The 12,375-nt window shown below is 62.5% G+C and overlaps 1 protein-coding gene across 1 annotated transcript in view; it reads left to right on the forward strand.

Annotated features, from left to right (window-relative positions):
• The window catches only part of VPS16 (VPS16 core subunit of CORVET and HOPS complexes), a 31,299-nt gene that overhangs the window by 18,451 nt on the left and 473 nt on the right, over positions 1-12,375 (forward strand). The window contains exons 19-23 of the mRNA XM_058024329.1: positions 2,220-2,324; positions 4,588-4,665; positions 7,469-7,638; positions 8,994-9,090; positions 10,836-10,939. Of these exons, the coding sequence (XP_057880312.1) occupies positions 2,220-2,324; positions 4,588-4,665; positions 7,469-7,638; positions 8,994-9,090; positions 10,836-10,939 (554 nt within the window). The remainder of the gene's footprint in view (positions 1-2,219; positions 2,325-4,587; positions 4,666-7,468; positions 7,639-8,993; positions 9,091-10,835; positions 10,940-12,375) is intronic.

The raw sequence follows: 12,375 nt of genomic DNA on the forward strand, positions 1-12,375 counted from the left end.
AAAACATCCTGAGGGACCCCAAAAACACCCTGAGAGCACAGCCTGCACCGCCAGGTGAGCGCCCCAAAAACCCCAAAAACACCCTGAACACCCCAAAAGCCCCTCGAACAACCCTAGAAACACGCTGAGCATCCCAAAAACCCCCTGAGTGACCCCCAAAAACACCCTGAGCACCCCAAAAACCCCAAAAACATCCCCAAAACACCCCAAAAACCCCCTGAGAACACAGCCTCCACTGCCAGGTCAGCACCCCAAAAACCCCAAAAACACCCCAAAAACACCCTGAGCACCCCAAAAGCCCCTCGAACAACCCTAGAAACACGCTGAGCATCCCAAAAACCCCCTGAGTGACCCCAAAAACACCCTGAGCACCCCAAAAACACCCTGAGGGACCCCAAAAACCCCCTGAGAGCACAGCCTGCACCGCCAGGTGAGTGCCCCAAAAACCCCTGAGCACCCCAAAAACCCCTGAATAACCCCAAAATCCCTGAGAGACCCCAAAACCTCCCTGAGAGCACAGCCTGTACCGTCAGGTGAGCGCCCCAAAAACACCCCAAAAACATCCCCAAAACACCCCAAAAACACCCTGAGGGACTCCAAAAACCCCCTGACAGCTCAGCCTGTACCGCCAGGTGAGCGCCCCAAAAACACCCTGAGCACCCCAAAAACACCCTGAGTGACCCCAAAAACCCCTGAGCACCCCAAAAACACCCTGAGGGACCCCAAAAACTCCCTGAGAGCACAGCCTGTACCGTCAGGTGAGCGCCCCAAAAACCCCTGAGCACCCCAAAAACCCCAGGAACCCCATAGCACCCCAAAAACACTGAACACCACAGCCTGTACCGCCAGGTGAGCGCCCCAAAAACCCCAAAAACACCCCAAAAACATCCTGAGGGACCCCAAAAACCCCCTGAGAGCACAGCCTGTACTGCCAGGTGAGGGATAGAGACACCCTAAAAACCCCAAAAAATCTTCTGAGCACCCCAAAAACCCCCTGAGAGCACAGCCTGTACCGCCAGGCGAGCGCCCCAAAAACACCCCAAAAACCCCTGAATAACCTCAAAATCCCTGAGAGACCCCAAAAACACCCTGAGAGCACAGCCTGTACTGCCAGGTGAGCGCCCCAAAAACCCCAAAAACACCCCAAAAACACCCTGAGGGACCCCAAAAACCCCTGAGCACCCCAAAAACATCCCCAAAACACCCCAAAAACACCCTGAGCACCCCAAAAACCCCCTGAGAGCACAGCCTGCACTGCCAGGTCAGCACCCCAAAACCCCTGAGCACCCCAAAAACCCCTGAATAACCCCAAAATCCCTGAGAGACCCCAAAAACCCCCTGAGAGCACAGCCTGTACCGCCAGGTGAGCGCCCCAAAAACCCCTGAGCACCCCAAAAACCCCAGGAACCCCATAGCACCCCAAAAACACTGGACACCACAGCCTGTACCGTCAGGTGAGCGCCCCAAAAACACCCTGAGCACCCCAAAAACACCCCAAAAACATCCCCAAAACACCCCAAAAACACCCTGAGGGACCCCAAAAACTCCCTGAGAGCACAGCCTGCACCGCCAGGTGAGCGCCCCAAAAACCCCTGAGCACCCCAAAAACCCCAGGAACCCCATAGCACCCCAAAAACACTGGACACCACAGCCTGTACCGCCAGGTGAGCGCCCCAAAAACCCCAAAAACACCCCAAAAACATCCTGAGGGACCCCAAGAACCCCCTGAGAGCACAGCCTGTACCGCCAGGTGAGCACCCCAAAAACACCCTGAGTGACCCCAAAAACACCCTGAGTGACCCCAAAACACCCTGAGTGGCCCCAAAAACACCCTTAGCACCCCAAAAATCCCCTGAGCCCCCCCCAAAAACCCCTGAACACCCCCAAAACCTCCCTGAGTGGCCCCAAAAAACTCCCTGAGTGACCCCAAAACCCCCTGAGTGACCCCAAAACACCCTGAGCCCCCCCCAAAAACCCCTGAACACCCCTAAAACCTCCTGAGTGGCCCCAAAAACTCCCTGAGTGACCCCAAAAACTCCTGAGCCACCCTGAAGCGTTTTGGGAAAGCCATTCTTCCAAAACCCCAAAAGTATCCCTTGACCCCAAAAAGCGTCCCTTGATCCCTAGGATGTCCCCTTGACCCCAAAAGTGTCCCCTTGACCCCCTGGGTGTCCCCCTGAGCCCAAAGGTGACCCCAAATGTCCCGTGTGCCCCCCAAGTTCTGCCGGCACCAGGAGCGGGAGACGCTGAAGGATTTGTACAACCAGGACGACAACCACCAGGAGCTGGGCAACCTGCACGTGCTGGGGGGGTACGGCCAGAAGGTCTGTGGGGGCTGGGGTTTGTGGGGTTTGGGGTCTGGGATTTGGGGTTTGGGGTCGGGGATGGGTGAATTGTGGGATTGGGGTGGAGAATGTGGGGTTTTGGGGGGGTTTTGGGGGTGCTTGGGGTTATCAGGAGCTGGGCAACCTGCACTGCTGGGAGGCTTTGCCAGAAGGTCTGTGGGGTTTGGGGTTTGGGATTTGTGAGTTTTGGGGTCAGGGATTTGGGGTCTGGGATTTGGATTTGGGGTCTGGGGTTTTGGATTTGACGTTTGGGGTGGGTGAATTGTGGGATTGGGGTGGAGAATGTGGGGTTTTGGGGGAGTTTTGGGGGTTTTGGGGGTGCTCGGGGGTTACCAGGAGCTGGGCAACTGCACGTGCTGGGGGGTACGGCCAGAAGGTCTGTGGGGTTTGGGGTTTGTGGGGTTTGGGGTCAGGGATTTGGGGTTTGGGGTCAGGGATTTGGGGTTTGGGGTGTGGGATGGGGGAATTGTGGGATTGGGATGGAGAATGTGGGGTTTTGGGGGGGTTTTGGGGGTGATCAGGGTCACCAGGAGCTGGGCAAGATGCACGTGCTGGGGGATACGGCCAGAAGGTCTGTGGGGTCTGGGGTTTGGGATTTGTGGGGTTTGGGGTCAGGGATTTGGGGTTTGGGGTTTGGGGTGGGTGAATTGTGGGGTTAGGATGGAGAATGTGAGTTTGGGTGTGGAAATGTGGGGTTTTGGGGGTGTTTTGGGGATTTTGGGGGTGATCAGGGTTACCAGGAGCTGGGCAACCTGCACGTGCTGGGGGGTACAGCCAGAAGGTCTGTGGGGTCTGGGGTTTGGGGTTTGTGGGGTTTGGGGTCAGGGATTTGGGGTTTGGGGTGTGGGATGGGTGAATTGTGGGATTGGGATGGAGAATGTGGGATTTTGGGGGGGTTTTGGGGAGTTTTGGGGGTGCTCGGGGTCACCAGGAGCTGGGCAAGCTGCACGTGCTGGGGGGGTACGGCCAGAAGGTCTGTGGGGTCTGGGATTTGGGATTTGGGATTTGTAGTTTGGGTTTGGGATGGGGAAATTGTGGGATTGGGATGCAGGAATGTGGGGATTGGGATGGATCTGGGAATTGTGGGATTTGGGATGGAGGGAATTGAGGGATTTGAGGTGGGGGAATGACAGGGATTTGAGATAGAGGGAGTTGTGGGATTTGGGATGGATCTGGGAATTGTGGGATTTGGGATGTGGGAATGGCAGGATTGGGATGGATCTGGGAATTGTGGGATTTGGGATGGTGGGAATGTGAGATTTGGGATGGATCTGGGAATTGTGGGATTTGGGATGTGGGAATGTGGGGATTGGGATGGATCTGGGAATTGTGGGATTTGGGATGGATCTGGGAATTGTGGGATTTGGGATGGATCTGGGAATTGTGGGATTTGGGATGTGGGAATGTGGGGATTGGGATGTGGGAATGGGGCTCTGGGTGTGGGAATGGGGACCCCCAGGGCTGTGGGGGACCGTGCCCATCCCGTGCCACCTGTGCCAGGTTTGGGATCCTGCCCAGGGAGTCAGGGTCAATCCAGGGATCCCACCCAGGGAATGACGTGTCTGTGCCATGTCCCCGTGCCATGTCTGTACCGTGTCCTGTGCCATCCCTGTGCCATCCCCGTGCGTGTCCCCATGTCCCCGTGCCATCCCTGTGCCATGTCCGTACCATGTCCTGTGCCACGTCCCCGTGTCCCCGTGCCATCCCTGTGCCATGTCCTGTGCCATGTCCTGTGCCACGTCCCCATGTCCCCGTGCCATCCCTGTGCCATGTCTGTACCATGTCCTGTGCCATGTCCCCATGTCCCTGTGCCATCCCTGTGCCATGTGTGTACCATGTCCCCATGTCCCCGTGCCATCCCTGTGCCATGTCTGTGCCATGTCTGTGCCATGTCCCCATGTCCCCGTGCCATCCCTGTGCCATGTCCGTGCCATGTCCCCATGTCCCTGTGCCATGTCTGTGCCATGTCTGTGCCATGTCCCCATGTCCCCGTGCCATCCCTGTGCCATGTCCGTGCCATGTCCCCATGTCCCTGTGCCATGTCTGTGCCATGTCCTGTGCCATGTCCCCATGTCCCCGTGCCATCCCTGTGCCATGTCTGTGCCATGTCCTGTGCCATGTCCCCATGTCCCCGTGCCATCCCCGTGCCATCCCTGTGCCATGTCCCCATGTCCCCGTGCCATCCCCGTGCCATCCCTGTGCCATGTCCCCATGTCCCCGTGCCATCCCTGTGCCATCCCAGCGGATCGAGGGCCGCGTGGCCGCCCTGCAGAACGCCCTGGATGAGTTCTACAAGGCCAAGAACGACTTTGCTGCCAAGGTGAGAGTGCCCAGGGGACAGCGGGGACACCGGGGACACCAGGGACAGCAGGGACACCAGGGACACTGGGGACACTGGGGACAACAGGGACACCGGGGACACCAGGGACAGCAGGGACACCAGGGACAGCAGGGACAGCAGGGACACCAGGGACACTGGGGACACCGGGGACAGCAGGGGACACCAGGGACACCAGGGACACTGGGGACACCAGGGACACTGGGGACAGCAGGGACACCAGGGACACCAGGGACACTGGGGACACCGGGGACACCAGGGACACCAGGGACACTGGGGACACTGGGGACACCAGGGCACCAGGGACACCGGGGACACCAGGGACACTGGGGACACTGGGGACACCGGGGGCACCAGGGACACCGGGGACAGCAGGGACACCGGGGACACCAGGGACACCGGGGATACCAGGGACACCGGGGGCACCAGGGACACCAGGGACACCGGGGACACCAGGGACACCGGGGGCACCAGGGACACCAGGGACACCGGGGACACTGGGGACACCGGGGATACCAGGGACACTGGGGACACCGGGGATACCGGGGACACTGGGGACACCAGGGACACCGGGGACACCGGGGACACCGGGGACACCAGGGACACCGGGGACACCAGGGACACCGGGGACACCAGGGACAGCAGGGACACCGGGGACACCAGGGACACCGGGGACACCAGGGACACCAGGGACAGCAGGGACACTGGGGATACCAGGGACACTGGGGACACCGGGGACACCAGGGACACCAGGGACAGCAGGGACACCGGGGACACCGGGGACACCAGGGACACTGGGGACAGCAGGGACACCAGGGACACCAGGGACACCGGGGACACCGGGGACACCAGGGACACCGGGGACACCGGGGACACCAGGGACACCGGGGACACCGGGGACACTGGGGACAGCAGGGACACCAGGGACACCAGGGACACCGGGGACACCAGGGACAGCAGGGACACGAGGGACACCGGGGACACTGGGGACACCAGGGATACCAGGGACACCAGGGGTACCAGGGACACCGGGGACACCAGGGACAGCAGGGACACCAGGGACACCAGGGACACCAGGGACACCAGGGACAGCAGGGACACCGGGGACACCAGGGACACCAGGGATACCAGGGACACCAGGGACACCGGGGACACCGGGGACACCGGGGATACCAGGGACACCGGGGACACCAGGGACACCGGGGACACCGGGGACACTGGGGACACCGGGGACACTGGGGACACCGGGGACACCAGGGACACCGGGGACACCGGGGACACCAGGGATACTGGGGACACCAGGGGACACCAGGGATACCAGGGACACTGGGGACACCAGGGACACCAAGCAGGGACACCAGGGACACCAGGGACAGCAGGGACACCGGGGACACCCGGGACACCAGGGACACCAGGGACAAGGCCACCTGTGCCTGCCCTGGGGACAAGGCTGGGGGGGTGGCTGCCTGTCCAGGGGCATGGCTGGAGTGGGGACACTGAGGATGGGACAGGGACATCAAGGATGGGACAGGGCTGGGACAGGGCTGGGATGGAGACCCTGGGATTGGGACAGGGACCCCAAGGGTGGGACAGGGACATCAAGGATGGGACAGGGCTGGGAAAGGGACCTCAGGTTGGGATGGGGACTCTGGGGCTGGGATGGGGACATCGAGACTGGATCAGGGACCTGAGGGCTGAGACAGGGACATCAGGATGGGATGGGGACTCTGGGGCTGGGCTGGGGACATTGAGGTTGGGACAGGGACACCAAGGTTGGGACAGGGACACCACGGCTGGACTGGGGACCTCAGGACTTGTGCAGGGACCCCAAAGCTGGGATGGAGATCCTGGGACTGTGACAGGGACCCTGGGGCTGGGACAGGGACCCTGGGGCTGGGACAGGGACACCAAAGCTGGGATGGAGATCCTGGGACTGTGATAGGGACCCTGGGGCTGGGACAGGGACCCTGGGGCTGGGCTGGGGACATTGAGGTTGGGACAGGGACACCAAGGCTGGATTGGGGACCTCAGGGCTGGGATGGGGATTGGGCTGGTACAGCCACTCCAAGGCTGTGACAGAGCTGGCAAAGGGACCCCAAGGGTGGGACAGGCCCGGGGAAGGGACCTCAGGTTGGGATGGGCACCCTGGGGGTGGACTGGGGACATCGAGGCTGGGACAGGGAACTTAGAGATGGGACAGGGACATCAAGACTGGGACAGGGACCTCAGGATGGGATGGGGAGTCTGGGGCTGGGCCAGGGACATCGAGGCTGGGACAGGGACTCTGGGACTGGACAGGGACATTGGGGCCGGATCAGGGACCTCAGGGCTGGGACAGGGACTCTGGGACGGGGCTGGGGACATTGGGGCTGGGACAGGGACCTCAGGGCTGGGACAGGGACTCTGGGGCTGGGACAGAGGATATTGAAGCTGGGACAAGGACATCGAGGTTAGATCAGGGACCTCAGGGCTGGGACAGGGATATCCAGGCTGGGACAGGGACTCTGGGACTGGACAGGGACATTGGGGCTGGGACAGGGACCTCAGGGATGGGACAGGGACTCTGGGACTTGACAGGGACATTGGGGCTGGATCAGGGACCTCAGGGCTGGAACGGTGACATCGAGGCTGGGACAGGAACCTCAGAATGGGATGGGGACTCTCGAGCTAGGCCAGGGACATCAAGGCTGGGACAGGGACTCTGGGGCTGGGCCAGGGAACTCAGGGATGGGCCAGGGACATCGAGGCTGGGCCAGGGACCCCTCAGCTGTCCCCGTGTCCCCAGGCCACCGAGGAGCAGATCAAGCTGCTGCGGCTGCAGCGGCACCTGCAGGAGGAGCTGGACAAGCCCTACCTGGACCTGTCCCTGCACGACACCGTGGCCACCCTCATCCTGGACGGGCACCACAAGCGCGCTGAGCAGCTCTACCGGGACTTCAGGATCCCCGACAAGAGGTGGGGACAGCCCTGGAGGAGCTGGGACAGCCCTGGAGGGGTCGGGGACAGCCCTGGAGGGGTCGGGGACAGCCCTGGGGGGGTCAGGGACAGCCCTGGGGGGGTCAGGGACAGCCCTGGGGGAGCTGGGGGCACTCAGGGACAGCCCTGGGGGGGTCAGGAACAGCCCTGGGGGCTCAGGGACAGCCCTGGGGCACTCAGGGACAGCCCTGGGGGGGTCAGGGACAGCCCTGGGGGCTCAGGGACAGCCCTGGGGGGCTCAGGGACAGCCCTGGGGGCTCGGGGACAGCCCTGGGGGGCTCAGGGACAGCCCTGGAGGGTCAGGGACAGCCCTGGGGGGGCTGGGGGCATTCAGGGACAGCCCTGGGGGGCTCAGAGACAGCCCTGGGGGATCTGGGACAGCCTTGGGGGGCTCAGGGACAGCCCTGGGGGCTCAGGGACAGCCTTGGGGGGCTCAGGGACAGCCCTGGAGGGCTCAGGGACAGCTCTGGGGGCTCAGGGACAGCCCTGGGGAATCTGAGGGGCTCAGGGACAGCCCTGGGGGAGCTGGGGGCATTCAGTGACAGCCCTGGGGGCTCAGGGACAGCCCTGGGGGCTCAGGGACAGCTCTGGGGGGGCTGGGGACACTCAGGGACAGCTCTGGGGGCTCAGGGACAGCCCTGGAGGGCTCAGGGACAATGCTGGGGGGCTCAGGGACAGCCCTGGGGCACTCAGGGACAGCTCTGGGACACTCAGGGACAGCCCTGGGACACTCAGGGACAGCCCTGGGACACTCAGGGACAGCCCTGGGGGGCTCAGGGACAATGCTGGGGGGCTCAGGGACAGCCCTGGGGCACTCAGGGACAGCTCTGGGGGGGTCAGGGACAGCCCTGGGGGGCTCAGGGACAGCCCTGGGGGCATTCAGGGACAGCCCTGGGGGGGTCAGGGACAGCCCTGGGGGGCTCAGGGACAGCCCTGGAGGGCTCAGGGACAATGCTGGGGGGCTCAGGGACAGCCCTGGGGGGCTCAGGGACAGCCCTGGAGGGGTCAGGGACAGCCCTGGGGTGGTCAGGGACAGCCCTGGGGTGGTCAGGGACAGCCCTGGGACACTCAGGGACAGCCCTGGGACACTCAGGGACAGCCCTGGGGGTGTCAGGGACAGCCCTGAAGGGCTCAGGGACAGCCCTGGGGCACTCAGGGACAGCCCTGGGGGCTCAGGGACAGCACTGGGGGGGTCAGGGACAGCCCTGGGGGCTCAGGGACAGCCCTGGAGGGGTCAGGGACAGCCCTGGGGGGCTCAGGGACAGCCCTGGGGGGGTCAGGGACAGCCCTGGGGGGCTCAGGGACAGCCTTGACCCCCTGTGCCCCTGTGCCAGGTACTGGTGGCTGAAGATCAACGCCCTGGCCACCCGCGGGGACTGGGAGGAGATGGAGAAGTTCTCCAAGAGCAAGAAGTCGCCCATTGGGTACCTGGTGAGAGCTTGGGCTGCCTCAGTCACCCCCTCCCTGCCCTCCCATCCTCTTCCTCCCCATTCCAGTTCTCCCCCTCCTTCCTCCCCATTCCCACTCCACCATCCTCTTCCTCCCCTCTCCAGCTCCACCATCCTCTTCCTCCCCTCCCTGCCCTTCCCACCCTTTTCTTCCCCTCTCCAACCCTCCCGTAATCTTCCTCCTTCTCTAGAGGTCCCATTCTTCCCATCATCTTCCTCCCTGTTTCTGTTCTCCCATCCCCTTCCACCCCTCTTGAGCTCTCCCATGCTCTTCCTCCCCTCTTTATCTCTTTCCATCCTCTTCCTCCCTTCTCCATCTCTCCCGTTCTCTTCCTCCCCTCCCCAGCTCTACCATCTCCTTCTCTCCTTCTCCCTCTCCCCATCCTCTTCCTCCCTTCTTTCGCCCCCATCTTCCTCCCTCTCCAACCCTCCCATCCTCTCCCTCTCATCCTCTTCCTCCTCCTCCTTCTCCAGCCCTCCCATCCTCGCCTTCCCATCCTCTTCCTCCCCTTTCCACCACTGCCATCCTCTTCCTCCTTCTCCATCTCTCCCATTCCCATTCCTGCTCTTCGACCATTTTCCTTCCTTCTCCATCTCCCCATCCTCTTCCTCCTTTCTGCACCCCCATCTTCCTTCTCCAAGCCACCCATCCTCTCCCTCTCATCCTCTTCCTCCCCTTTTCACCTCCACCATCCTCTTCCTCCTCTCTCCAACCCTCCCATCCCCTTCCTCCTTCCCCAACCCTCCCATCCTCTTCCTCCCTTCTCCATCTCTCCCATTCTTCCTTCTCCAGCCTTCCCATTCCTGCTCTCCCACCCTCATCATCCTCTCTCCAGCCCTTCCACTGTTTTCCTCCCTTCTCCATCTCCACCATCCTCTTCCTCCTTCCCCAACCCTCCCATCCTTGCATTCCCATCCTCTTCCTGTCCTTTTCACCTCCACCATCCTTTTCCTTCTCTCTCCCACCCTCCCATCCTCTTCCTCCGTTCTCCATCTCTCCTGTTCTTTTCCATTCCTGCTCTTCCACCATTTTCCTTCCTTCTCCATCTCCCCATCCTCTTCCTCCCTTCTGCCCTCCGATCTTCTTCCCTCTCCAACCCATCCATCGTCTCCCTCCCATCCTCTTCCTCCCCTTTTCACCTCCACCATCCTCTTCCTCCTCTCTCCAACCCTCCCATCCTCTTCCTCCCTTTCCCAGCCCTCCCATCCTCTTCCTCCCTTCTCCATCTCTCCCATTCCCATCCCATTGCTGCTCTTCCACCATTTTCCTTCCTTCTCCATCTCCCCATCCTCTTCCTCCTTCTCCAGCCCTCCCATCCTTGCATTCCCATCCTCTTCCTCCCTTCTCCAACCCTCCCACCTCCCTCCTCTTCCTCCCTTCTCCATCTCTCCCATTCCCTTCCCATTGCTGCTTTTCCACCATTTTCCTTCCTTCTCCCTCTCCCCATCCTCTTCCTCCCCTCTCCAGCCCCTCCATCCTCCATCCTCCACCTCTCCCTGCTCTTCCTCCCCTCTCCCTGCTCTTCCTCCCCTCTCCCTGCTCTTCCTCCCCTTTCCCTGCCCTTCCTCCCCTCTCCCTGCTCTTCCTCACCCCTCGCTGCCCTTCCTCACCCCTCGCTGCCCTTCCTCACCTCTCCCTGCTCTTCCTCACCTCTTCCTCCCCTTTCCCTGCTCTTCCTCCCCTCTCCCTGCTCTTCCTCACCCCTCCCTGCTCTTCCTCCCCCCCAGCCCTTCGTGGAGGTGGCGGTGAAGCACCACAACCGCTACGAGGCCAAGAAGTACGCGCCGCGAGTGCCGCCCGAGCAGCGCGTCAAGGCCTTCGTGCTCGTGGGGTGCGTGGGGACAGCCAGGGACCCGAGGGGACACCCTGGGGGACATCCAGGGACCTGAGGGGACACCCTGGGGGACATCCAGGGGGGACATCCAGGGACTTGAGGGGACATCCTGGGGGACATCCAGGGACCTGAGGGGACACCCTGGGGGACATCCAGGGACCCAAGGGGACACCCTGGGGGACATCCAGGGACCTGAGGGGACACCCTGGGGGACAGCCAGGGACCCGAGGGGACATCCAGGGACCCGAGGGGACACCCTGGGGGACAGCCAGGGACCTGAGGGGGACATTCTGGGGGACATCCAGGGACCTGAGGGGACACCCTGGGGGACATCCAGGGACCTGAGGGGACATCCAGGGACCCGAGGGGACATCCTGGGGGACATCCTGGGGGACATCCAAGGACCCGAGAGGACATCCTGGGGGACATCCAGGGACCTGAGGGGACATCCTGGGGGACATCCAGAGACCCGAGGGGACATCCTGGGGGACATCCAGGGACCTGAGGGGACATCCTGGGGGACATCCTGGGGATCCTCAGTGGGGGGACATCCAGGGGATGCTCAGGGAGTAGATCCAGGGGACCCTTAGGGGGTATCCCGGGGACCCTCAGGGGACATCCAGGGGACCCTCAGTGAGGGGACATGCAGGGGATCCTTGGAGGACATCCTAGGGACACTCAGGGGACATCCTGGGACCCTCAGGGGACATGCCTGGGATACTTAGGGGGGGACATCCAGGGGACCCTCAGGGGACATCCAGGGAATCCTCAGGGGACATCCCCGACATACCCAGGGGGACATGCAGGGGACTCTTGGGGTGGCAACCAGGGACCCTTGGGGGGGACATCCTGAGGACACTCAGTGGGACATCCTGGGGACCCTTGTGGGGACATCCTGGGGACTCTTGGTGTGGCATCCAGGGACCCTTGGGGGGGACATCCTGAGGACACTCAGTGGGACATCCTGGGGACCCTCAGTGGGACATCCCGGGGACCCTCAGGGGGACATGCAGGGGACTCTTGGTGTGGCATCCAGGGACCCTTGGGGGGGACATCCTGGGGACCTTCAGGGGGACATCCCGGGGACCCTCAGGGGACATCTGGGGACCATCAGGGGGACATCCTGGGGACCCTGGTGGGAACATCCCGAGGACATTCAGGGGACATCCAGGAACCCTCGGGAGGGGACATCCTGGGGACCTTTGCAGGGACATCCAGGGGATCCTTGTGGGGATGTCCAAGGGACCTTTGTGGGGACATCCAGGGGATCGTTCCAGGGACCCTCAGGGGGACATCCCAGGGACCCTCATGGGGCATCCCAGGACACTCAGGGGGACATCCCAGGGACCCTCAGGGGGCATCCCAGGGACACTCAGGGGACATCCCAGGGACCCTCATGGGGACATGCAGGGCACCCTTGTGGGGACAGGGGA

This window comes from Melospiza georgiana, chromosome 5 (genome assembly GCF_028018845.1).
Source record: "Melospiza georgiana isolate bMelGeo1 chromosome 5, bMelGeo1.pri, whole genome shotgun sequence".
In the NCBI taxonomy this organism is placed as follows: domain Eukaryota; kingdom Metazoa; phylum Chordata; class Aves; order Passeriformes; family Passerellidae; genus Melospiza; species Melospiza georgiana.